The 27,648-nt window shown below is 43.0% G+C and overlaps 1 protein-coding gene across 1 annotated transcript in view; it reads left to right on the forward strand.

Moving 5' to 3' along the window:
- Positions 1-1,780: 1,780 nt before the first annotated feature.
- Positions 1,781-27,648, forward strand: part of PRKAG2 (protein kinase AMP-activated non-catalytic subunit gamma 2) — a 208,052-nt gene continuing 182,184 nt past the window's right edge. The window contains exon 1 of the mRNA XM_050333154.1: positions 1,781-2,186. Coding sequence (XP_050189111.1) covers positions 2,094-2,186 — 93 coding nt within the window. The 5' untranslated portion in view covers positions 1,781-2,093. The remainder of the gene's footprint in view (positions 2,187-27,648) is intronic.

Raw genomic sequence — 27,648 nt, forward strand, 5'->3', positions numbered from 1 at the left:
GCAGCACTTCGTTCGAGAAGAAAATTACATAAATGTTGAGAAAAAGCGGGTGTTACAGAGCCACTCCTCTACTTTGGAGCGGCTTCCAGGCTGCCCCAGACACCTTCTACTGTCCGGGGGAACTTCGCTCCCTCTGTCCCTGTGCCATTAACATCCTTTCCTGACCCGGTGACAGTGTTGTTTAACCCCTGCAGTCTCATTGCTGGGTCTGTTGCCTCCCGTGATTCCTGTAGGAAAATACAGGACAGTTCTCTATTACATTAAAGAAGGGGTTCATATTCTTATTTGATTCTGTGTGGTTTTAGGGAGGTGGCTACAGACTTTATACGTGACCGAGCTTTGCATCTGTTACATACCGAGGCTTCCATAAGGAGGGAAATAAATCCCAATTCTTGTATTTCTCGAAGATAACCACCGTAATGCCGTATTTTTTTCAGAAGGTAAGATTTTTGAGGAAAACTCTTCCCCCTTCTCCCTCAGGGTTTATAAATCATTGTTTTATAGAATCCCGTGAGATTTGCTGGAGGTAATTAGGGAGTAGGCTCTGTGAATTTATACAGGCACAGCTTTGAACCCAGAGAAAACCTGAGTGTAAGTGATGGGATCAGAGGTCTGTGGCTGTGACGGGGCTTTGCCTCATTGCCAAGTTCAGGCGGCGTAAAAAGGTGCAAAGATTGGCCAGGAAAGAAGAATCACTTCTAAAACAAAACCTCGTGCTTTTGGTCCAGAATGTATGCTTGTTTCCATGTGTACGGAAACCACTTGCTGTTCCAAAGACATCTCTCTCTCAGCCCTGGAATCCTGCCTGGCGGCAGGGGTGGCACTGGCACGGGTTTGCTCTGGAGCTGCAACGCGGCGCAGCCACAGGTGAAGGGATGTTGGAAGCTTTTCCCTCTCCGATGCCCTGTGACGCCAAATCCATTCGCCCGCGGCGGCTGAGCCGCCTCTCTCACCCGGCTGAGGTTGCAAGCGCGCTGAAGCCTTTTTGGAGGGAGGGAGCGGGAAAAAAAAAAAAATCTATGTTCAGGAGTGGACCGGGGCCCTCCTGGGCTTGGCAAGCGTGCCCTGTCAGCCCGGGGAAGGGAGGGAGGGCAGCCTGGGGTTTTGCCCAGATGGAATGAGCCCGGTGGGGCTCCCGCCGAGCCCGGGGCCGTCCCGGGGCCGCTGCGGCCGCCGGGCCGGGCTGGGGGACCGGGGGGTGGGAAGCACTGCCTCGGGGGAAATAACCCTCCTCTAGGGCACGACCGGGAGAAATCCTGCGGGGAGGGAAGCGAAGGAACAGCCTGGGAGGTCGGGAGGGAGAGGAACCGCGCCGCCTTCGGGCGTTTTTGGCAAGGTGAAGCCCAGCCTTTTCGCCCACCGCCGCGCTCCGGCAGCCCCGGGAATGCAGGCGCAGCTCCAGCTGCTCTCCCCCAGCACAGGGGACGGCGGGGCCAGCGGGAGCGGGGTGGGGGGAAGCGGCTGCGGGAAAGTTCCGTGGTGCTCGATCTGCAGTTCGTGCACCCGGCCGGGGCTCTCGGCAGCGCCCGGGCACCTCCTCCCATCCTCCTGCCCTCCTTCCCTCCGTCCCTCCCTCCGTCCCCGGCCGGGCTCCCCGCGGGACTCCCCGCTCTGCCAGGAGCGTCGCCCGAGCGCCTTCCCCTTTTCGGGGTTTTGTGGTGTTCGCGTGTTTTTTTATTTATTTTTTTCTCTCTTTCGGTGAGAGTGCGGCCGGGCTGGGCGAGGGGAAGGAAACTTTCTTTCCCCCCCCCCCCACCCCAGGATGCTCCGGATATTTTTGAAAGGGCGGAAGAGTGAGAAAGGGAGCAGCGTCTGTAAGGGCATCTCATGCTCTTGTGAAGGTCCCCCCTGACACCTCGCTGCTGGGATTAAAAACCGGAGCTGGAGAAACTCCTCCCCTTCCCTCTGCTTCTCTCATTCTCCCCCTCCCCCTACTCCCCCCCCCCATCAATTTCCTAAGGACATTTAAAAAAAAAAAAAAAAAAAAAGAAAAAAAACAAAATAAGGAGCCTGGCCCGTGGGACGGTGGGGAGAGGTGGAAGAGGAGCCTCCCTCTCCAGATCCGTCGCCCAGCACCACGCCTGGGTGAAGGGATGGGAAGCACTGCCATGGACAAGAAGAAAGATGCCTCCAGCAGCAGGAAAAGCTCCGGCCAGAAGAAGCTCATGTTGCGAGTGCACATCCCCGTAAGTGGCTCCTTGCTCTTCCTCCCCTTCGGCAGCTGGCGTGGTTTAGGCGCTGAGGCATGTTTTTCTCTGACATGCAGCTCAGCGAAAAGGCAGGGAGAGGTGTTCCCTGATGCCAGGGTCTGGAGTTCAGGGCATGCTGGGCTGGGGGGTGCAGCCCCTGCCTCAGGCAAGTCCTGCACACCTGGGGTAGGTTGAAGCAAGGGGCCTGAGCCCCCCGTGCAGCGCTGGGAGCTCAGGGTGCTGTGTCCGTGGCACGGAGTGAGGAGAACTTGTTATCCTCGCTATCCTAGTTTTAGAAGTGACTCTTATCCGGGCTGCACCAGCGCTCCTCTGCCCTGGGCTGTGGGTTTGGCTCAGTGTGTCTCACCCAGTTCACACGCAGGCTCGCAGTACAGTTTAGCAAAAGGTCAGTTCACCCCCAGATGTTGGTCTCAGCATCCCCAGGTTTGGCTCTGGGAACTGTCCGTGCCTGTGAGTTTAATCTGACTCTTCCCTCTCTGAAGACTAATCCACATCTGAATTTCCCAGGGCCGGGTTGCCCAGAGCTCGCTCTCAGATTGGGATCCAAGCAGTCTGTTCACTGCCGAGAGAGCAGGGGGCAGTTGTTTGACCACAGTGGAGCAGACTAGCGAGACATGCAGTCTGTTCACCGACTCTGTTTTGTGGATTCCACTGCAAGGAAACATGCAAGAAATTATAGTATATAGATAGAGAATAAACACAGATCAAAAGTTGCTCATTATTCCCAGTGAGTACTGAAAGGCTGACTGGGTCAGTCTTCAGTATTACATGCTCTTCAAAACTTAACTGTTTTTCTTGTATTAGGACGTTCTTATGATCTGTGTAACTATTAGTTTTTTATTCTCAGTCCTGAAGTACTTTTGTTGTCAGTACTTCTGGCAAGAACTGACAAAGTCCTTGTACCTTTTCTGTGCACTCTGTTGTTTTATTGGTTATTGTTGTTTTGTTTTTTTTTTTTATTATTTTAAATTTCATTATGTAAAAGTGGGAAACAGCCCTACACGTCTCTGCTAAGCTGCCAAGGAGCAGAAAGATATTTCTGGTTCTAAGTTTTTCCTTTGTTTTAGGGAAGAATGAGAAGTCAGAGCAAATTTATTAGGTGTCTCGAGTGTGTGGAATAAAATGGAGGAGAAATACATGACTCCTCTGCAGATTTCATTTTTCTCTGGGGAGGAATGCAAGCCCAAGAGCCCAAGCCAAACTTCTGGAGTTCTGAGTGCATTCAGTACTAGAAAAATGGGTTTGTTTCTGGGTGTTGCCTATGCATTTGTGACTGGAGCTTTTAGACAGTAAACTTTGCCATGTTACCATTAGTACTTCACAATAGGGATGTAAAATAGCAACAGAAAAAAAGTACCACACCAAAGCACCGCTCACCCTGTGCACATAATTCCTTTCCACACTCCCTGCTACATTTTCTCTGCCCTTTCTTTCCATTACCCCCCCCCTCAACCTCTGACTCAGTCCAGCCAGTAACTCTGGTGCAGCTGGATCTCCACTGCTGCTCCCAAGAGCTGCACTTTCTTCCTGCAGAGGAGTCATAGGTAATTCTGGAGATGCTGTGGTTGTTGCAGGATTTTACAGCATCCACCTGGTGCTTTTGAAATACCTGCTGACCACCAGATACCTGTGACCACAGCAGTACTTACAGCAATTTTCCTCAGTTTAGGGGTGTGAAGCTAAGGTGGGAGAAGTGCCCAAGTGTTCACACTTTAGCATTATTAGCAAAGGAAGGCTAACGCTTTTTCCTTTTTGCCTCCTTAAGCCATGGACAACCTTTCTTCGTGAGTGTTGCCTTAGTTCTGTTTTGGATGGAACATTCTTAGTGGTGGGTCATAATTTTTCATGTTCAATAATCTCCTGGCTCTTTGCTATGCAGTTTGTCACCTACATAGTGGTAGTTACTCAGATAAAAGCCTGCAAATGCCTGAAGTCACCATTAGTTTTGTTGTTCACCCAGTTGAAAGCAATTAAAGATTTGTTAATGAGATGACACCTTCCATCCTTCCTCTCCATCCCCAAAATGTGATCCTTCTCTTCCATTCTGCATCATTCTAATGTTCCTGTTGGTCCCAGGATCTTTCAGGTTGTACTCACATTCTTAGTGGTCTCCTGTAATCTGGCAGAGTTTAAACATGACTGTGCTATAAGAAAGAACATTTTTCTCATTCTCCTCACTTGACAGTGGAATCTGCATTTGAAAAGATCCATTTAGACTGTTTTTTTCTCTTTCATAACTGTTTTCTTGGCTGTTGTTTTGAAGCATCATTCCTATTATTTCAGTGGCGCCTGTCAGTGTAGCTGTAGTTGTCAAGGGAGCTTTCACCAGACAGTAATTTTTATTTTGTTCCTTCTCTTCTTTGTGTTGCTGTGAGATCGTGTTTATTGCTGGGATTCGTAATTTGTGCTCATTTTGATCTTCTGAATTAGGAACAAGAGAGGGACTAATAAGGTCTAAGTAGGGGAGAGAGGAGTCAGTTTTGGAAGAAAAAGCCATGGGACAGAGAGATACTGTTGTGATACAGGCTGGCCTAAAATATATTTATTAGGCACATAGGATTGCTGACTGAAAAATTAAATTACATATTTTATAAATTATATTGTGGAAAAAAAAGGGTAAATGATACAAAATGCACTACAGTTAGGTTAGAGGATTGTGGAATAATAAGCATGGCTGAAAAGAAAGTTGTATGCTTTACTTCTTTCTCCCACATTGTTTTTGTGGTTTTTGGGGGGAGAGGGGGCCTGTGTGTGAGAGTGGGAAAAAATGGATCAATTTAAGAAAGCTGGTTTGTGCCTTGCAGCGCTCCAGGACATTTCTCAGGTACATCTTTCTTCAGCAAGAACAAGATATAATATAAGGATCTGGAAACACTCTATTTTCACCTTCTTCCTGTGCTCAGTCTCCTTCAGCACAGGTGGGTGGTGCCTGGCCCGTGCTCCTGGGAGTAGTGGTGGACCACTAAGTTCCTGCAAGTTGGCTTTCCTTGCTGCTCTCAACTGGTGTTCAGTAGCCAAGAGTACAGTGGGGGCTACTATGTGTCTGTAGTGTGGAAAGGGAGTATTTGCTAAGAGGCTGGACTGATAAAACAACTTTTTTGTTTGCTGGTTGTTTTCTTTGCAAATACGAGGCTGACCAAAACTAGTAATTTAGATGGACCATAATATAATTGCAGGACCCTTTGTAAATGTCATATTCAGCCTCTGTCTCTCCCAGCAGCATGTTGTGAAGCCTTGAAATTAGAGATGCCTAAATGGAAATTTCTGGTCCAAATATCTTTGAAAGCTCCTACAGATTTAAAATAGAAGCCTTTGCTCTCTAGATGCATCATATCTGTAATATGAAGACATTAGCATTATAAAATTCCTTTTTAAGCCATTAGAAGTTAGTGCTTGCACATTGCTGTGAACATTTTAAAAACTCTATTCTAAGATGGGATGCAATTGTCTGCTGAGTAGGAGCTCGCAGCAGTGAGATCAGTGTGTTCTTTTGTCATCTTGCGAAAATCGATCTGTTCTAATGTTAACATTGCCATTATAATCCTCTGGTGCCACAAAAAAAAAAAAAAAAAAAAAAGAAAAGGAGAGATTGTGCTGTTGTTTACTTTGAATTTTATCTGGGATAATTCAGCCACTGCCAGCAAAGTTATGTTGTACTTACGTGAGCACAACAGAGGGCAGAACCTGTCTCAAGAGCTTCACCACGGCAAGTGCCAAGCACCTGCTGCTCCCAGCAGGTGGGAACTGCAGAAGCTTGGCACTTCCTTGGATTTTTCCCAAACACATCACAAGGTGACTTATTATTTGAAAGAACAAAGAGATTTTTTTCACAATAAGGACAAAAATAACGTCTGCAAATGAATATGAAAACATCTTTCAGTTCAGTGAAGTGGCTGTTGCCTCTGGTACTTCAGCCCTGACAGCAGAGTTGATGCACTAGAAGGATGTGCTTGGAGACCAGGGTCCTTTATTTTCAATGCCACACAAACAAACATCTCTGCACACATTCTCCCATTTCTTTGCCAACCTCCACGATTTTGAAGAGACTCTTCAATGTCAAAACTTATTGCTGTTTCCAGGCTTGTTGTTATGTTGGGATGTCAGGCTGAACATCAAATGGCTTAAATATTTCCAATCCGATAGGTGACAGTGATGTTCTGGCAGTACTGTTGGCTCAGCCTCTGCCCCTCCATCTTGCTTTCCACACTTGCAAAGTCATTAATGGCTGCATTCCTTATAAGTCACTGTGAAATGGTTTTGTTCTGTCACAGTTTTTGCAGGGTGCTTCCTGTCTCCTGGTAATGGCAGAGTGGGTTGATGAGAGCAGCACTTCAGTCTAGGAGTCAAATTAGGAAGCTGTAGGTGAGGAATAAGGTGAATTCTTTTAAAGGTCAAAGGAAATCAGCTTCCAGTGGTATCTAGGAATGAAAAAAAATGTTTATTTTCTTGGAAAAGGAGGTGGGGGAAGAGGGATTCAGAGGAAAGGGAATGTCTCCCTAATATTAAATCTGCAACTGTTCTCCCTCTCGCTCTCATAGGACAGGCTCTGAGCTGTCCTGAGCCTCTGTGGCCTTGAATGTTAATTTTGGATTCCTCCCTAAAGGGCTGATATATTATGACTGGAAAGGGCAAGAGTTATTTGCTGAGGAGCACTGAGATGGTACTTTGAATTTATCTGAGAGGATAAAAGAAAGGATTCATGTTTACAAACATAATAGCTGCCACTGTAATTAAAGAAGCTTTTGGTCTTTTTATTGAAAAGTGCTATGTCTTTAAAACATCACTTTTTCTGGTAGGAGATTCTGCTCCTAAATGGTCTCACCCAACCTCCTTTATTTATACCTGTGAGCCTGTGAGGACTGTGGGCTCAGAAGAATGTGCATTTCCTTGGAAAAGTAACTCATGAATGTGGAAGGAACCTCACAGAAATGTGGGTGGTGAAACTTGTGGCTTCAGGTAAAGAAAAGTTAGGCTCCTAGAGAGATCAGGAGTGAAGAGGAAAGTAGTGATCTCCACTAAGACGTTCCAGCACCTGTTCAGAGACCTGCAAGGTTCAATTCACAGTCATTTTCTCCTGGGCATCACATTGCATTCAAGGGAGCTCAGGTGTGACTGAAACCGGAATTCAACACTCATTTGGTTGTCAGTTGTGGAAGTGGGTTGGTGTGTCTGTGTGCTGGTTTGGCAGGGCTAATGGGAGCAGAAAGGAGCCAAAGCTGAGTCAGCATTGGTTGACCAAATTATGGACATCTGTGTTGAGTGAAGTACCACATATAATTCTTGTCCCTTTGAAGAAAAGCTGAATTTCCATCAAAAGATATCCCATGCCTAGGGAGTAATGAAAGAGCAGAGTTGGTTACAAAAGAGAAATGAAGAATCAAAGAAGACATGAATAGCAGGCAGGGGATGTCACAAAATGTCTGTCTGGCATAGAAGTACCCCTTTGTGGGCTATGTTACCCTACACTGATCATCAGGCTTTGGGAATTAGCCTTCTTCCAGGGCCTGATCTGGTTCCAGGGAACTGCTGTCCTGATTTTCTACCATTGTTTGCACCGTAGCAACACTGGAGGAAGTGTCACAGCCTCACAAACAGGGAGAGTTGTGCATGTCTTCAAAGGCTAAAAGAAAAAGCAGCTTGAGTGTTTCTTGAATGGAGTATGTTTATTCTCCTAGAAATATGAATATAATATGCCATCAAGAAATACAAAATTATTGGTGGTTTGGTGATACAGTGCTATACTACTGCTGAACTATTTCTGCTGCCAGCAGTGAGCTGGAACAATGATGCAAGTGCAGTGATTCTGCTGCAGAATGATTTTTGTGTTTGCCCTTCAGGTAGTTGTAGAAACTGGAATATAATGCTTTGGCTTAGTGTTTGCTTCTGTAATACTGTCTCACTTAAATTGCTTGCAAATAACCACATATGAAATCTTTAAAGCATGAAGGCATTATTTACACGGTAGAGAACCAAAACATAGCACGGTACTTCAGTTTTTGACACTGAGGATTCTGAGAGTGGCATACAGCATCCTTTAAATTTTCATATAATTTATCTTGACAGTAAACTACATTATGCAGGCATGACCCAATGGGATGCAGAGCGAATGCATTGCAGTATGTGCTTCATGGTTGTCGTTCATATCACACACCGTGACTGTTCAGACCTTATGGTCATTATTGCAAAGGGTGCCTGTGACCTTCTGCTCCAAGAACAGAACCTATGTCATAAGCTGAAGACTTAATCTATTTTTGCAGTCAGGGTGAGAGAGCTATATGCCTTTTTTAAGCTGCTGGAGAAACACATTCATAGATCTGGAGTTTCATTAGGAGGAAGTGTGTGCATTAGAAGCATTAACTGCCACGTTATGAAGCCTTTACCATCATTTATTCATAACAGGCATTGTGCAATTTTCAGTCAACTTTTTATGCCAGTAATGCTGCTGGAGAAATGAAGATAAGACAATAACTCCTATTCTGCAAGCTGAAGAAAGCAAACCTCTCTGAGTGGTTGGAGTTACAGCATTACAAAACACAGGATTTTCCCGCTCAGTTGTAGACTTAGGAGGGGTCTTTTATGAATGACTGAAGTTTGGGGCTGGTTCTGGAAGCTACATGCCTGTTGATTCCTTTAGAAAAGTTTGGAAATATGTTTTTCATGGAATCAGAGAAACCAATACTTAGCGAGCTAAATTAGGGGTAAAATTTGAGTTCAAGCATGAAGAAACATTTCAATGAAGACAAGCTCTCCATAGAGATGGAGTCGTTGTAAGATGTGATGGACTAAACAGGTGCCCTGAGCGTTGCCTGTGGCCTATCTGGTGGTAGAAATAGATTGTTATCTTCCTGCCACTTACTTTGAATGGACTCGGCGTGGAAATCTGAAAAGACACCTGGAATTATGCACGGATTGCTCAGGTGTGTCACGATGACTCCATTTTTACTACCTAGCCGTAATCCTTGATAAATTTCCACTGATTCAGGACTGTTCTTTGCCTTTAAATAGTTGTGCATTTACTATGTTTGCTAAGCCTCTGTTGCCTTGCTTTTGGCAATGTGGCAAACGAGTGTTTTTACGGGATCATGGAAGAGTTGAGGTTGGAAGAGACCTCTGGAGATTGTCTAGTCCGAGCCTCCTGCTGAGCCAGTGGTCAGCTAGAGCAGGTTGCTCAGGACTCTGTCTCATCAGATTTTGAATATCCCCAAGGATGGAAACTGCACAGTTTCATTGCTCTGAAGGAATGCAATTGGGACTTCTGAAGGATTCGCTGAGGCAGGAATTGAAACCGGAGGCACGGTAGTCCCAGCAAGACTTGGGGAAGGAAAGGAACAGTAAGGAAGCAGTAAAATGGTGCTTAGTCAGTGTTACCACAGTATGTATGGGAATTTGCCAGCTTCTCTGTGGAGCATTCCATCTTCTGGAATGTGGTTTTCATCATGTGTTGTCGTTCCTTTTGCATAAATTAATTAGAGGGGGATTTGCTGTTACGGAGTATTAACCATGGCTTCTGTGTTGGAAGCGTGATCTAAAGCAAGAAGCATGAGGAAAGACACTTCAGGGATAAGAGCACTAAATCATCACCAAGCTGTCTGAGTCTGTGTCTGCTGTATTGCCTGAGGGTAGAGGAGATGTCAGCTGTGCATTGATGAATGGCTGGAAGCTTGAGGTCCACAAAGAATAAACTTTTTAAAGTAATAGTGCCACAGTGAGACACTGAAACAGCTCATGGGATCTCCTTTCCATCCCTGACTGGATGCTGTTAGATGTCTGTACATATGTTGGTAGAGAACAACTCTCCAGAGAGTTTAAAGCCTTTGCAGATGTTACAGGCTGGAGGCAGGTGAGAAGGAGGGATGTTGTCCCTGCAGTGCTGATATCCAAGGAGATGGTTGGAGCTTAAACAACTTATCCCATGTTGCACAGGAATGTGACAGTTGGACTAATGAATCCTGAGACCCAGTTCACTAATCTTAACCATAAGCCCAATCTTCTTCCTATGGTATTTGTTCTTTAAGGATCCATGTAAAAGCTTGACCTAAGTAAGCAGTCATGGAAAGTATTTTTATTTTAGTTTTTTTTTAAATATGTGCAAAGTGAAAGGATTCCAGTGTAATGTCTACAGACAGTTTGCCATGTCTTAAAATAACAGTGTTAGGGCTCTTTTGGCAGTCTTACCAGGAAGACCAAGGATTGAGGATATTATATAAATGAGAGGAGACTATTTTATTTTCCAGCATCAAAAGTGGTACTGCAATGAGTGTGCCTAATTATCACACCCTCCAAGTGGTTCATGTGGCTGTTGAAAGTTGTGAAACATTAGTCTTTTTTCTTTTTCCTGTACAGCTGGTGGCACATCAGTTGTAGAATTCTTGAAACAAGACATCTGCAGCCACTTCACGTGGAGTCATCTATAAACTCAAGAAAACGGGGTTTGGGTACATCTGAAACAGCACTTAATCAGTCACATTCAATCTACAGCACCCTCCAAAGACTTTGCAGGCATCCTGTCTCCATTCCTGCACTCCATGACTTGTCCTTGCAGTTCCTGGAGCTGGGCATTCCCCAGTACTGCTGCCAACTAGTGCAGGAGGGAGAACACCAGTATGGTCTCAACACTGTTCTTGTCAGGTACTCCTTCCTCTAAGGATAGAGCAACTCTGCATTTTCTTGGGAAAATGGAGAGCTTCTGCCATCCGAAAAGCTGAGCCAACATTATTAATAAACATAAGATTTATGGCCTGAAATGAATGGGAGGCAGAAGGTGTTATTCAGCTGCTCTCTTTGCTTTTTGTTTAGCAGTTGATGTTAAAGGTAATACTAATTTAATAGAATTCTTTTAGTTGGATAATGATTAATTATACATTTTCTGTATATTTTTTATGTTTTTGATAATGACTGTACACGCTTTAAGCTGTGCAGAGGCAGGAGGGTACATGCCAGCATTTTTCTTTATAAACTAAATCCAGTAATTAAAAGGTGCAGTTACTTAAATTCGTTTTTCTTTTTTCTTCCCTGTATTGTACTAAGAGTTCTGTCTCTTTTCACCGCTGCAGACCTGTGGAAGTGTCATCAGTTGGCACGCAAAGGTTGCTGGTAAAGGAACTCTTCTGATTTTCAGCTGAAGTCAGTAAAAGAGGAAACATGTCTTACTTAACCCTGGACAGCAGTGGGCTCATCTCCATTACTTAGTCAGACAAAACTGTACTTCAGCTGTCCTGGCCAACCTCAACCAGGAGTTACCAAAGCAAAGCAAGCTGCTCTTCTCCAGCTGGATTTCTTGACAGACTCTGTGCATCCTCCTGTCCCACTGCAATGCTGGACAAAGCATGTTACCTTATAATGCCTTCTTAGCTGGCCAATAAGTTTTCTTGTCATGGTGTTCATTGTCAGATAAAACGAGTGGTAACTTGGGAAGCCTTGCTAACTCACTTTTGATGTCCATCTGTCTGTAAACTCAGATCCAAAAATCTGCGAACAACAGATGACTCAAGTTTATTTGAAATGCCATTCACGAGATGAATCCTTGAGAAAAGAAAATAGGTGCTAAGAAGGGTAGTGTTTAAGAGAGATGGGATTTGGAATGAAATTTAGGCACCTTAGGTCCCTTTGCAGTATTTGAGGGTCCTGCTAGTCCACTTGTATCAGGATGTCCTTAATTACGTTTGAAAATTGAGCTTTACATCTTTCAAGCTTTCAATATGCAGTTGTTCCCTCTCTGCTATTTATAGCTGCATTTATAGCAAACAGAAGCTGCTTTTCCTACTTTTCCACTTCCAGTAACATTCTCTTGCACCCGATATCTAAAATGGAAAAAGCAAACAAACAAACAAACAAGAAAAAACCCCCAAGTCAGAAGTTGTTTTTTTAATGGAACAGAGATTGAAAGTAATACTAGGAAGTAATTTGGGAAGAGATAAATAGCAGCTGTTCTCTTGATGATAAAGACTGAAACTAATACTGATGCTCGGTGCATTGCAGTCCGTTGTGACACACCATAACGTCTGTGTACGACCTCGTGTTTGACTGAGAGGGACCAAGTATTACACACGATAAAGGCTTCAGAAAGAAATTCCTCTTCTGTTCCTTTTAACTTTTCAATGTAACTTGAGAAAAGGCTGCAGTAATTTAAAATTTTGAGAGTACTTTTTATTTGTATATTTTTTATCTGTGTAAACTTTACAAGTTTTAAGAGCTACTGTAGGTGTTCTATGTGTTTAGACTCTCTCTGTGGGTAGTTATTTCAAATTTACTTTCAAATATAAATGTTTTGAAATTAAAAAATATATTTCATTGCCATAATCTGCATATATTATTTGTCAGCATGTTTATGAAGCAGAGGCGTTTGGGTTTAAAGGTATTTGGAGCTCTGCAAATCAACATCACTATCACTTTGTGGGCTGCTGCTTGATGAGGTCACTGGAGAGAGACAGGAGCTCCTCAGGTTCTGGGAAGATGATGGAGCAACCAACTTAGTCCTTATAATTTCTCTATATGTGTAAGTTATAAAACAAGCTTTTAGCCTTGACTGTATTTGGGTTGAAGGAAGCAAGGAAGGGGCACACACATAAAAGCAAAGGCTGGTAAGACCAATGGAAGTGATCACTGTGCACTTTATTAAGAGTCAGAACACACAGGCTGGGGACAGATGTCTGGGGGTCACCTTCTCGTGGAGGAATGGTACAATCTCATTTCTCTGGACTTTATGAGAGGAAATGAGAGGAAATATTAGCTATGCACTCTAAGTAAATGTCTGTTTCCAGAGGAGATATTTCCAGGAGTTCATTTCCAGAGGGCAATAGGTACCTTTGTTTATGTTTTATGGTCGTGAATGTTCTGTGCACTTGACTAGGTTAATTTAAAAAGCCTGTAAGGACACAAGTGCAGAGGCTGTGTGTGTAGGGAAGCTGCCCTGGGTGCAGCTGTTTACTCTAAACTGAATACATTCAGTGTGTATGGACAAGCTGGCAAATTGCTCATGTTGCAGAGAAATGAGCTGTGATGGAAAATACAATAGATATTTAATTATTTCAGGGGAAAACCCCACATTATGAATATGCTTCTGCCTGATGTTAAAACATCTGGCTTTAGTTTCTAGCTGTGCTAAGATTATTTTCAATTTCATATCCTGTGTTTTAATGTCACAAAACAAACAGAGCAATGAGCTGACTTTGTATCTTGACCTTTAGGCTGTTTTCATTTCTGTTGGGGTTGTTTTTGTTGTTGTTGTTGTTTTGTGGGTTTTTTTGTTTGTTTGTTTGTTGTGGTTTTGTTTTTTGTTTACAAGACTAAATAATTTAAAGTCCAGTCACCTGGGATATTGTGCTAAGAGATTAACACATATTGAGTCCTACTGTCCCAGATAGTTGTAACCAGGACTAACTTTCTTCTTGCTGGTCTCTGCTGCTTCCCTGCACACGGCCATGGTGCAGAAGGCCTCCAAGCCATGTCATGTCAAATAATGCATGGTCTTCAGAGCTCACTGGGGGAGAGAAAAGTCTGGGAACAATGTGAGCAGGCACAGCCAGGCACTTCCACTAATTGTTGTTGTGGACGATGGAACACAAAAGCAGAAGGAGGGAGGGGGGAATGGAAATGTGTCTTGGTGTGGAAACGACTGTGTAAAAACAAATATGCCTGGGCTTGCTTATTGGGAATGTACACGTTACACAGGAGAACTCCCACAACAGGAATCCTCTGCTCTAGTCTGCCCCTGCCAGATAATTTTATAAGGTTTCTTTTTTAATTTATTTACCTCTAGAGGCTTCCTTGGCTATTTAGGTGGTGTTGACTTCAGGAACCTCGAATAGTAACAGGTAGTGGCAATTTACTGCTGAGCTAGCTTGAAATCATCTCTTCATTTTCTGTTCTACTTATTTAATGTTGCCTAAATATTGGACATGGGGAACTTAAATGAATTCATTATTAATGTAACATGCTAGTTACATTTCAAAATATATCCTGCTGAAGTGGAGTTAAATATCTAAGTAACTCTGGAAAAAATTAGGTAAAGACAGCGATGAAGGGATGACCATTTGGTTGGATAAACTTGAAAGCAGAACACTCATCCTATAGGTAAGAACGATATGAATTCTGAGGAACTGAAAATGGAGTTAATAAAGTTAGTGAGATTCATAAAATGAGTAGATTTATACTTAATTACAGAGTGGAACTTTCGGTACACAGGGAAGCTACCAGCCCGTGCTGCGATACATTGTCCCCTGGAGATGAAAATACTCTTCACATCAAGGAAATAGAAAACAAAAGGGCACGTTCTTCTGTGCCTGAAAGATCATCCTACCTATGCTGAAAAGTAGACACTTCTGCAGTGAAATGCAACAACGACAATTGGTAATCAGCATAAGGCAACACAATTGGTAAAAATCCAGGTTTTTACTTTGTCCATTTACCAAATGAGTTGCAATTGTCTGACTGAAATGAGAATTATTATGGAGGCTAAGAGGAAAGGGAATAGGCAGCAGAAATACCAATTTGTTGAGTATATAATGGATGTGTCATTTGTAACTTGATTATACCAATGCAATTGCTTTTTCTCCAAGATAGATACTTGTTCCTACCAGGGCTGATTGAAAAACAGTCTTACTATGCCAAAGGATTTAAAAGGAAAGAGAAAGATGGAAAACTATTTACCAATAGAAAAAGGATTGCTGATAGCATTACAGCAAAGTGAGAATCCAGAAGGACAGCATGGTTTATCTGAGGAGTTACACTGATCCCTTTTTACTTAAAAATATGTAAACTCAGTGCTGTGAAAAGTTATCAGAAACACAGCCCTAAAGACTGATTGTGGGTCAGAGTGAAAGTCAAGTTCATGCTATAAAATTCATCACGACAGTCCATTGTGGGACTTCTATTTTGATCATCAGCATTGGCCTCCCAGCAGTTACCACTGACAATATTTGCCAGTGTAGTGTGGAAATCTGACTTCCTGGCGCTGGGCTGGGAACTTCGTGTCACAGTGATGTGAACATCTTTGCTGACTAAGGCTGGTTTTGAGCATGTTGCCAAAAGATCTCAGTTTCTTCGTCTTCTTCCCAGTCTTCCAGTTTTCACATCATATTTGCCTTTATTATGTGCTTCTATTTTTGCAATTCCATGATTTCTGAAAGCCACTGTAATGTGCACACAAATAACGATTCCCCCAGCCAAATACACGAGCTGCTATCTCTAGACATGGTTTCTAAAACCCACCACGGTCACAATATACAAACACAACAAAAATCAGGCTCACAGAGTTCCATGTTGTGTCTTTATGGAAAGGATTTTTAGTTTTGTTTACATTCCTGAGAGGTGGGCAAACTTTAGGGATTAATATCTTGTTTTTCAGAATTTTGGTGGCTTTGGCTGCCTAAGGGTGGGATACTTAATGCTAATGGGTGCCACAGGATTCTTGTTTTATGGAGGATAGCCACAATTAGCCTTTTAGGGGATTTAAAGAATATTTATTTTTGCTTAAATGGCCTGTTCAGTGCAGAGCATGGAGTAGCTGAACCTGGTGGAAGAAGATTTCCATCTTTCTGAGTTGCTCACCCACTGAGTGTGATTCTGGTGTTATTTGCCCTAGTGGGAACATTTTCCTTGTCATCACTGGAGCTGCTGTTGACAGTGGGGTTGGAGCTGGAGGTGCTATTTCTGCACAGGATGGAAGTGTTAAGATCTGATTATGGTTTTCTACACGTTAGAGGGGTGGGAGAAGGAACCGCCTAAAGCTTGTGAGTGGGTAAAGTGTAAATGTGCAAATTGTGCACTGGGAAATACCTCATCAATGGATACCAAAATTCTAGCATTGTTTTTTTTTTTTCAATTTTGCAATAATTCACTTTGACAAACAACCAAGTTTCTTCTGGTTGTTCTGCTGAAAGCTTTCTCTCCTTGCAGACAAATTTTAGAGCGCTGCTTACCACAAGTCTTTACACATGTGACAGGACTGTGCAAAATTCCTGATATAAGAGAGCTGGGATGGCAATGGGAGAGTGAAACCAGGGTAATATCTGGCTAATGCTGTGATTCACCCTCTCTGCTGTTCTGGTTGTGTTACAGCTGTAATTCTGTAGCTGAGGTTTCTTCCAGGCAGGTAAGAGGCTGAACTTGGTGCAAGCCAGAAAACCTAAAATATCTCTTTTAGTATTGGCCAGATGCCCAGACCAGAATAAACACATTCAGCCTTTCTCTTTCACATCCCCCTTGAAGAAACAAAATACAAAAAGGCCAAACAGAATTCTGACAGACCATATTTTGTTTAAATAGAGGCCTGGTAACTATGTGAGATGAAGAGACAGTTACAAAGCTGAGTCCTTTATATGGATTCATAACAGTCATTTAAATAAAGTATGTCTTTGTGCTCAGGCTGAGGATTTGTAAATTCAAGCTGTTTTATGAATGTTTGCTTACTATGTGAGGGGTTTTAATGTGTAGTACATGTGCTTGGCTAGAATTTTTTTTTGTTGGAATCATCATGGTGATTTAGTTAATGTTGTTTTCTTTTCTGAGCATCCTGTCAGAATCTATCACCATCTCATTAATAGAAAAAAATTTTTATCTGTTCTCATTTGCCCACAAGGCCACTCCCAAGGAAAGCTTGACTTTTCCGAGAGCCTTCCCAAAGTTCCAAGAAAGGTTCATTTCCATCTGGTAATTAATTAAAAATAGGCCTTAAAAAGTTAATCCTTTCCTTTCTAGGATATTCTGTGACTCAGGCTTTTCAGCACTGCTGTCCATGAGTGTGACAATGTGCCATTTTACAGAACTGCTCAGAGAAACATCTGGGACACCAGCGGAGGGACAGGACTTACCTCCAGTGGCTGGAGCTCAACTTCTTGGTGTGGCACATTGGCTGGGCTGCACAGGTTATTGCTTCAGGTTGGAAATGTAATTATATGTTCTGGCAGTAGGCTTAACATTTTCTTGCTCCTGACTTTTTATTGTTGGGAAATTACATCTAAAGCAGTTGCAACTGGTGCCACATATTTCTGTATTTTATGTCTAACTTCAAAGCAGAGCGAGTACAAACATTCATCTCGGTTAAGTCTTTTTCAAATACCTGTATTCATTAAGCTGACCATAGAAATTCAGTCAAACATGAACTCAGCTATCGCTGGTAACTCATTAACAGATTAATCTAAAACTTTGTCCAAAGCTTTAGGGTCTCATTTCCTCACCAGTCCGAAAATGCACAGTTGATTTGGTGGTTAAAGCCGAGTCTTGCCAGACTTTAAGCAACGGTAGAACCTCCTGACCACAGCCTTGCTTTATCTTGGATCCAGCTGTGCTGCTCCTTCCACGTGCCAGGGCTGTGGGGGAAGAGGATATCCTTAAAGTGTGAAAAAGGGCAGTCTTGGCCCTGCCACCCTGAGGGCTCTGTTCTTCATCTGGAAGGGAATGTGTAGCCCAAACTGAGCGCTCGCTCTGCTGACCCTCTGGCAGTTGATTACTTGGCCGGGTTCAGTGTGTGGAGTAAACTCTGGAACTGGTACAAACCTGGGCACGTGAAAAGCTCTGAAGTGCTTCAGAAGTTGTTTTGCTGTATATGACTGACATACAGATAGATATCGTAGATATCTGGGACAGAGATCACTGGTGCTTAGCAGTCCTAGGAAAATTTATGCAGGAATTCAAGGAAGTTACTTCATCTGGAATACACGATAAGGAGGACTTTGCCAAAAAATGCAAAGAGTGGGACAGAGTTTGGAGTAAAACTTCATTTTCTGAAGGAAACTGCTGTGAGATCCTGAATGGACACAAGTGGTTTACTTCTCTGTGCCTAGAGAAGAACATGGTTTTGTTCATTCCATGTAAACTCAAGTGCCTGCCTGCACTGGCCCTGGTTTGGAGGGCTTCCTAATAAACCCTGTAACATCAGTGCCCTAATTAATCTGGATCTGAAATGTAAAGTATCACCAATCATTGTACTGTCAATTCTTGGATACGTGCAAGATCCTGATATTCCCCAGGCTTATCTTGTTATCCATATGCTATTCAGTTTATCCTCTGTAGATTGCAGCTCTTATCAGATAGATATACTTCCTAATACCAACCTCCTGTGCACTCAGGCTTTCACTTACACCTTAAACACTGCCAGACCTGCTTTATTTGAACTTGCTAAAGAAGTGGACTCTTGGAGGATATCCAGGTTTTTATTGATGGGGTATTCAATCCAAGTATTTGTTTTAAAACTCTCCTCAAAAGAAAGCCTGGTGAGAGAGGCAACCTAACATAATAACCCTAATGCACTGCCTTCCTCCATCTCCTTCCTTCTGCAAAGTTCTAAATGTTTAGGAGAAATAGCTGAGTTGATGATACCCACGTTGCCCTGGAAGTATCATTATTTCTGATGTAAGGCTTGGAAAGTAAAAATATAAGAAATAACTTGCCCAGATCTGTGGCAAGCTGGAACGTAGAGCTCAGTGGCTCCCTGGTCTTATACATGAGCTAAAAACCCTGTCTTGCTTAAAGCCAGACCATTCTAGGTAATTCAGCACTGGTAGATGTCTTGGCCCACTGTCCTCCAGATTCTGCACTGACTCTGCATGGAGCCTGCCATGTGTAAGCTCAGCTGTAATGAGGCTCCCTTTGGCCTCAGGAGTTCACCAGTGACAAGGTCTGTCGCCTGACTCCTGTGTCAATACATTTACTGCCTTCAGTTGTGGATGAAGTCAATTTGACTCAGCTGGGGCAGAACCAGAGAGCACCATGAGTCTATGGCTGCCCATAAAATATCCCTTCCCTGCCATTCAGTGTTGTTAATGCTGATGGAAATAAGCCAGTGTTAAATAAGGGCTGGGAAAGTGTAGCCCTGCCTTAAACTGAGTACAGCTGCGCTTTTGTTGCTGGAGTTCTGTGCGAGGGCAGGCAGTGTTTTGGCATGCTCTTGGCTCTGCAAAAGCCCTGCTGAGGGAGCAACGGAAGTTACTCCCACTGTTTTAAAAGGCAGGTCACCAGACTCCCAAAGTTACGGCAGCTGAAGCCTCTGGAGAGCCGTCTGTTCCCTGAGCCCTGGGGAGCGCTGAGGAAGAGCGTTCGCTGCGAGGGACGCCCTCGCCGTGGGAACTGTGGTTTGAACCTGGAGAGAGGGTGACAAATCAGTTCAGAATTCTCCCAGTGAGGGCCACATTTTTCTGACTGTGATAAAAGTAGTCTTCCACATGGTGGAGACAGGTGAAAGTTGGAACCATGGTGGTGGCTGGTCAAGTGCTTGTAATCCCAGTGCTGTGTATTTCTGTGTTGCCTTTCCCATCCGTTTTCAGGAAATGTTTTCTTCTTTTCTTTCTCTGCCCTGTTTTACTTGTAATTTCAGTTTTAAAGCTCTTCCTTCCTCTTTTTGAGCTTCTCTTTTAAATCAATTAAGATTTAAAAAAAAAGAAATCACTTTCAGATTCACAGAAACAGTGTTTGCTTGCTTGTTTGTTTTCCCAGGCTGTTCAGTAGGTTATGGAGATAATTTCTGTTTGTTGACTAGTGTACATAGGTAGGATCATCTTGGTTCCCCTTTGGAGTCATTATACAGCCCTTCATCAAATCTTGGGGTATTTTAGACTCTTAAATAAGGAGATGATCATTTTCCTGAGTAGTATCCCATGTTTGTCATGCATATGGGTGTGCCTGCACACGCCCATATTTCCACGTGTGTTTTTTGCATAGAATCCTTGCAGCACATTTGATATGAGGTTTTTGAGAAGGACCAGAACCACGGCATTAGGGAGCAAGGACTTCTTATGACAAGTTTGGTGTGGTTTGATGCAGATTTAACAAAAGAATATGGTTGTCATACTCTGAACGTGGAAAAGGTCACGCTCTGACATGTGGCCACATGGTGTGTACCAGTCTCTTTACAAATGTAGAGAACAGTTCAGAACTAACCTTTCTAAATCATTCTGTATTTTTATGTTGACTCTCCCATTCTACATAGAGTGACTCTTGTCCAGATGTCCACAGCCTGTCCTGATCTGTCAGCTATTGGGTCCACAATAGGCTCAGAACTTCTTAAGCCTAGAAAAAAATGCTACAATTAGTTATTATTTGTTTCCATTCTTGCTCTAGAGAATGCATAAAGCAAGAAGGAGCCTTCTTTAACCTGCCATTTATTTCCTTTTCCTGCTCCTGTAGGAAAATCCTTTAGGTAGCCCCATCGTATCTTCCCCACAATAAACTTCGGTAGTCTGAAAGGTGTTGATATTTCTTGTTCTCATTAGAGCTCTGCTCCAGAATTTCACTCTTTTCCCTTCCTAATTTCCAGCCTAAATTTATTCACAATAATTTTCCATTTTCTAATTGCACCCACAAACTGTCCTTTATCTCCTCTCCCTTGTTGATGTTTATTCACCTTATGTAACTGTGGAGAAGGATCACATTCACTGTCAGCTGTCAACTGTGAAACGAAGTGAGCCAAGCTCCTTTAGTCACGTCCCTCAAGAGAGACTCTGTGTTCCTCTCATCTTCAAAACAGCCTTTTGGTGCACCTGTTCCCAGCTGAATTAACCTTTCCTGAGCAGATGACCAGAACTGTACACATTATTCCAGATGAGTTTTCACGGTGCTTATATATATATATATATATATCTGTATAGTATTAAAACTTCCTATCTGCTCTGGAGGCTTCCTGATGCATGTTCTAATCACATGTGCTTTAGCCATGGCAACATTACCGTGATAGCTCCTACTTAACCTTTTGAGACACTTCAGTTGGTCTCTAACCAGCTGTTGAATGCTCAAGTTTTAGACAGAATTATAGTCCCTTAAGTACATGATTTAGGGATTAAGGATTAAACTTAAAATCGTTAAATTGACAAAATTAACTTGATTTCTGTTCTTCCACTGGTTTATGTTAAATTGTCCTTCCTGTGAGATATTTTGATGTTTCTGTTAGGGAGTGAGCCCAGTAGCTTGGTATCATGCTCAAGGTGTCTGACTCTTGAGCAGTGTAATGTGGCAGAGAGAAACAGCAAGAGGACATACAGGAGGTAACAAGGGTTTGCTGGGTGCACAGTAAGTCTTGGAAGAATTTACTAAGAAACTGAGATCTCTCCCATGGCTGCCTGGCTTATTTCTAGGCCAGAATTGGGCAGAATCTCACAGAGATGGCACAAGGCAGACCATGACACCCTGCCAGATTTCACAGTCATGGCAGCAGTGAAGGATCTTTGTGATTCAATATTATGTTTGTTTGTTTGTTTGTTTTTAATTTGACAAAAAAAAATTATTTTTCTAACTCTGCCTTTTTAATCTTAATTTTAGCTAAAACTTGGCTTGAAAAAAAAATTACATCTTAGGGGGAACATCTTTCAAAGTTTGTTAAATTATTGCCCACTAAGACAGGAGTTGTTTGCTAAGTGTTTGTGTAGAATTTGCTATAGACTGTGTAGCCTATAGACCTTTTGTTGCAGAGCTATGAGTGAAAGTAGATTAACCATTCATGCAGGAAGACAAACTAATTATCTGACCAAATTGTTAAGACAGTTTTAAAAGTGTTTAGTTAGGACTACTTCTGTCATCCTTGCAGCAGTAGTAGCTGTCTAGAGCTTTAAATTTGCAGGAGAGAGAGTGATTAGAGCAAGTGGATGGGGTAGATGTTTGGTGGTTTGGACTAAAACTGCATGACCTTTGGAGCCAAACCTGCTTATTTTTGGTCTCCCTCTGTTTAGGGTAACCTGCTTTTCACACTTGTTTTATTGATGGGGTGTAATGGGTCTTGAAAGAAACTGAGCTCATGTGAGGTAGCAGTTGCTCAGGTTCTACTTCGAGGTCTTCTCCAGCTGGCTGGAGGGGCTGATAATGCTTGAAATAATTTTTAAAGTTTTGTTTCCTTTTTCTTTCTGCTATATTTTATAAATTTTCCTTGTTCCCTGTTTCCTTCACTCCCCTCCTTATTTATTTCTAATTTTATTTTTGCTCTCTGTTTCCTCTGGTGTCCTTGAAGGGTGTGAGCCATCCTTTCCCAGTGGTGATATTCAAGGGAAATAAAAGGTTAATACAAGATCTGGGCAAATAATGATTCGTTTCCAACAGTGCTACCAGCAGAATTGGCTTTCAGCAGCATTGTGTGCTGAAAACTGATGACTTACAATTGGCCAGAGCTGACGGTGGGGCTGGAGCAGCTGTGGTACAGCAGAAACTTGCAGAAACAACTGGTTTCGTTAAAGCTGAAGAAGGATGTCCTTTTCCTCCCTTCTTGTGTAAGTAGATGCTCTGAAGGTTTTCTTGTGCCATTAGAAACCTGCTGAGGAGCAGCAAGATTTCAAGAACAAAGGCTGTTTTGCATGTATGTAAACTTCTGTAGTGAAATGTTTAAGTAATTTATTTGGTCCTGCTTACACTCTGGTAAAGCTTGGGGTGTTTTTTTTCTTTTCCTATAGATTTAGTACTTGTGATAAAGTTGCTGGATTAACAGCCCTACTGTAGTCCATTTGTCCAGGGAGGGGGTACTGCCCCTGGCCTGGCATTTCCTTTGGCTCAGTCTAGATCCCCTGGAGAGGATGCTGGTGTCCATTCTGATGTCTGTCCACCCCACCACCATCCTGTGTTGATCTGAGAAGTCCTACTTAGCTGAGAGCTGTGGCAGTTCCGTGTTTGAGGCTCTGGACCATTTGAAATCCGACCAAGTACAAATTCATCTCATGGCAGTGGAGCTGATTTATGAGGGCACTGTTGGGGAGGGCATTTGCCGTGTCTCTGGCTGGTGATCCTGGAGAGAAACCAGCTGCTGCTCTCGCCTGTTAATTCCTACCAGCTCCTCTCTTTGCCCCGCTGCTATCAGGACCAATGTGGTTCTTCCAGAGAGATAAAACCCTTCTTGTGGGAGCATACATTTTCCTCTGGGAATATGAATTGGGTTTTTGTTGTAGTTTCCTTTTTATTTTTTTTTTTTTTTGGTTTAAGTATTACCTAAAGTCTTTTCATCTCTGCTGGTGATGTTACTGCTGCTTCCCCCCGGGGGAGAAGGCAGCGCGCACCCTGAAATGCGTCAGAGCGTTGCCATAAATGCTGAGCGCTCCGTTTTGTTCCCTTAATCCCTGCTGACTCCATCGTTTCTGGGCATTATTGGAAAAGTGCTCACCTCGGTGGCAATTACACATGGTCCACTAGACTTGGTGTTCTCGCCTGCGTCATCCCATGGAGTGGTGTTAGATCTGGGTAGATCTTCCTCCGAAGAGGGAGGAAAACAACGGGGCAGGGAGGGTGTAAGTGGCTCTTCTTATCAGCAAAAAAAAAAAAAAAAAAAAAGGAGGATTTGTTCTCAAAGACTAAGCTGCTAATGCTGAATGACATAAAGAGAGAGATAAGAGAGCTGCTAAGGCTTTGAGGAGGGTTGTGGGGACAAAGTATGCTCTGCAAGGAGGATACAAAAGACAAAGCAAAGCAAAACCAGTACAGTTATGGAAAGAAAAAATTAGCCCCTCCAAGTGGGAGCTTAGCAGAGAAAATGGGCTGCAGTCAGCAGAGGTTATGATGCCTATGTCAAAGAAGCCAGGGCCAGTAGAGGCTGCTGAGGATCATCCTCCAAGTGACAGGCTCAAGATCCGTAAGCAACAGAAGAGAAACTGAAAAGGTAAGGGGCTTGATTTTTCTCATCTTCCTCCAAAATAATTTACTGTAGCTGCACTGCTTGGAAGAGTTGCAGCATCGGGGTGGGTTGTTCCCATAATAACTCCCCTGGCTTCCATTGATTGGTAACAAATAAGCTGCCAAGGCCAAAGGTGAAAAATTCCACTGATGTAATTCTATCCTGAACATCAAAAATAAGTCTAAGACATAGAGAATTGTGTCTAAGACAGAGTGTCTTTCTCGAGGAAAAGTATCACAAGACTAATGAATGAGTTTGAGTATTTAGCTGGGAAGCCCAAATTACCTTCAGAACACATTAAAAGCAAGAAATTTTTTTTTGCAGTTTGATGAAATCAGGTGAACAGCCTGAAACAGAGGTGGCAGAAAATCTGACCTTTACTCTTCATTAAGTAGCCATGGATTGCCCATAGAAAAAGGCTGTGATGAGGTACTTTAGTGTCCCTGACAAATCTGAGAACTCCATCGGTGTCAAGCAGGATGTTCTGAGTATTGTCCAGATCTTTGATATAGTTATAGGTGGGAAATGGTGAAAGGAACTGGTGGAAAAATCAAGACCAGCTGGCTTCAGGCTTTCTGGAGTTGGTGATGTCTTACTAAGTTTTTACCTTGTTTCTTAACTTTACCTAGTAATAGTGGAAATGGGGATCTGACACAGCACAGCCATACACAGCCTTGTGTGTTTTGGTGTTTCCCCCAAATTGAGTTTATTTTTGTGGACTGAAATTTTAACATTGGCATGATCTATCCTTACTTCTTGCCATGGATTTTTCTGTATTTGCCATCTGAGCCTCTGGTGTGCTGGACAACACAAAGCAGTGCTGCTTCAAAACATAATAGTCGACTTGTTATTAGTAGCTTGTTTGTTTGTCCTCAGGCCTATTTATAAAAACAGCTCCAGGCAGAGAATTCGGCCAGCAGCCCAACCACTAAACAATTACAGATCTTTTCTGGGAGCAGTGTGTTCAGATCTATGCAATAATTCAGCAGCCTACCGTAGTCCCTGCTCACATGTGTATGAAAGTAGCCATTTTTGTGCACGGCCCCGGTTTCGTTCATTTTTAAAACATAAAAACACAGTCTGCGAAAGGTATCCCTGTTAATGCTATGAAAGTGCAAAATTTAACTTGCAGCTATCACTGTGAGTTCAGGAAAACCAGGCCCCTGTAATATATGCAGGACTCGAAAGGAAGTCAAAGGGATCAAATAGATATGAATAAAAAACTATACATAGGCTGCAAACTCAGAGAAGGAATTCAAGGGACTGGTTCTCACCAAGGACCAGGATTTCCAGCTCTACCCCATGAGGTTTAAGCAAAAAAAAAAAAGGAAACCCCTCTGTGAGGGAGAAGATTCATCTTATCATCTTATTTTGAGAGTGCAATGTAATATCTGTTTTTATTGGTGCTATGATACTTTACAGATTTCAGTTCACAAGTGTGGCCGATGGTTGATTGGGTTAACGTGGTTAGTGGTGCAATGCAGATTTTGTGAGAGTAGCCTGATAAAAAACAGTCAGTAAAGGAGTCTGGTCAGCCTTGTGAAAGGTGGGAAGGTTCAGAGGAGACTTTGGAGGGAAGCCTGTCCAATGGAGATTTCAGGCTTTGCACAAGGCTGGATCACTTCTCTGTATACAAAGTTCAGGAGTCATGAATCAGGACATCTCTGGTCAGAGAATGTGGGTTTGGTAACCAGACTGGTTGTATTTCAAGGGTTTGAAATGTTCTTTCTGCACTTGAAATGCGTGTCTGTGTTTGCTAGAGGTGGCGCAAGGTTTTTTGGCAGTTTTGTGTTTGAGTTATGATTTAAGCCTTAAGGAAGACCTGGAATTTGGGATTTAACCCCAAATCGCAATGGAACTTGTTAGCTGTTCAGATACTGGATTTTAAAAAAACTGTTATTTTATTATTATTTTACCTCATTCTTCCTTGGAGGGAAAATTAAGCAAATCTGTCTGGTTACTCCCATGGAGAGCTGTGGCAGGGACAACCTGTTCTTCAGATAACTTAGGCCTGGCTTATATGAATACACCCCGAAACATCCAATCCCTCTAGTGATGTATATAGATGGAGGCAAATTCCAAAGCAGCTTAAAAATCAACTGCTGTGCATAGGGCAGGAGTTGGAAATGCAGAAGGCCCGTGAACACACGTGTCTCTGGAAAACAGGGTCTGTTAAAGGCACGCCAGGAGCAGAGCTGGATCTGCTGCATCTGCAGCACGGACAGCAAACTGGAGGGTTCACGAGGAAAGACCGAAGGTGTCACGGTTTGGATGTCGTGGCTCAAAACTGAAGTCACCCAGTACTGAAAAGTGTATATGAAGTGTCTCGAACTGGGAGGAGGGGGTTGGAAGGAATCCTGGGGCATTTGTAGAGGGTTTTCTCACATGACTCGTTTACTTTGTCATGTGCAAGTTAGTTTATAATATTGGGCTAAGGAGCAGATTCGAACTTTAACAATAAAGAGTTAAGTTCTGCAAAATTAGTGACCTTTTTTCTTTTTGTTTTTTTCCTTCCAGCTTCCCCCGCCCCCACTGCCTTTTGCCTTGTCCTCTTTAGAGCTTAAAAATGGGGAGCAGTAGAAATGTAGCTCTTGGTCTCAGTTCCTCCTTTTTGCACAGAGCCCTTGTTGGACTGCCCTGATCTCCTTCCCTACTGATTATTCGGCCACGCTTCTTATTAAGGGTTAAGATCTGATGGTGTTGAAACCAGTCTCTTGTTTGCAATCATTGCAGAACTGTAGTATGGAAATTTCCATCTGCAGCAAGATTAAAAAAAAAAAAAAATCCCTGCTGATTTTGTGAACATTTGGATCCAAATAAAGAAATAGTGGCTGAATCAAGCATATTAATTCTGATTAGCACATACAGTGTGTTCAGCCAAAGAGGTCTAAGCTAACAGCCCCCCATCCTCTGAAGAAATTAGCTTGTTCTGTTCCTACAGCCCGCAGAAGTTTTTCAGTATCAGCACAGGGAACACAATCTCACTTGCAGAGGTACCTAAACTGCTCAACTCTGATAATCTTTGTATTGAGGTCCTCTAAAGTGCAGTGCTTCCTTCTTTTAGGGAGATATGACTGAGGTAAAACATCACTGACTTTGTAACTCTTGCCAGCAGTGGGTGAATTTTTCTTGTTATTTATCTGTTTCACCTGTTTGGGCAAGGACAAGTACAAGGATGTTGATACTTTTGGAGAGTAGTGCTCCTAGTGCAAGATGCCTGTGATAGATTTAAGTCTATGATTTATTTTTGGAAGGAAAAAAAAAAATCTGTGGATCCTACAGGCGTTTTGGAGAAACCAGACAGTTCTTAACTTCTCTAAAAGCAACACCAGTGCTGTCTCTGTTTCTCACACTGTGTTCTACACATATCCAGCATTACAAGGGGTGTAGTTGCACATAAAACTTGTGCTGGATTTTCCATATCAGTTCTGAGCACACACTAATAGAGCACCCATCTCCCTGCAGCCACAGCTGCCTCTCCTGCTCCTTCCACAGCCCAGTGGGTCAGCAGTCTTGTAGTGTTTGCACTGGGCACAGGAAAGTTCATTGTTTACATTTAAAACTTGCATTGGAGACCTTGATATTTTCTGTTAATCCCAGAATTTAAATTATTCTTGCTGTGTTAAGTTCCTGACAGAAAGCAGATTATAAAAAAGCAAACTTCATGACAGAATGCCCAGATGTGGTTTTGGGAGGAGGTTCTTTCCCAAGTTGATGCTTTTCAGTTGTGGACATGTTAAGGTTTGTCACTGGGCCGGTCTGAGAAGGAGCATTTGATATGTTTGTGAAGCTGTACTGCTGGTCCACGTGCTGCTGAGAGGCAGGAATCAAGTGATCCCTCTCTCTGGGCTTTGCTCAGAGCTC

This window comes from Myiozetetes cayanensis, unplaced genomic scaffold, assembly GCF_022539395.1.
Source record: "Myiozetetes cayanensis isolate MyiCay16 unplaced genomic scaffold, myiCay2020 scf1, whole genome shotgun sequence".
Taxonomy (NCBI): Eukaryota; Metazoa; Chordata; class Aves; order Passeriformes; family Tyrannidae; genus Myiozetetes; species Myiozetetes cayanensis.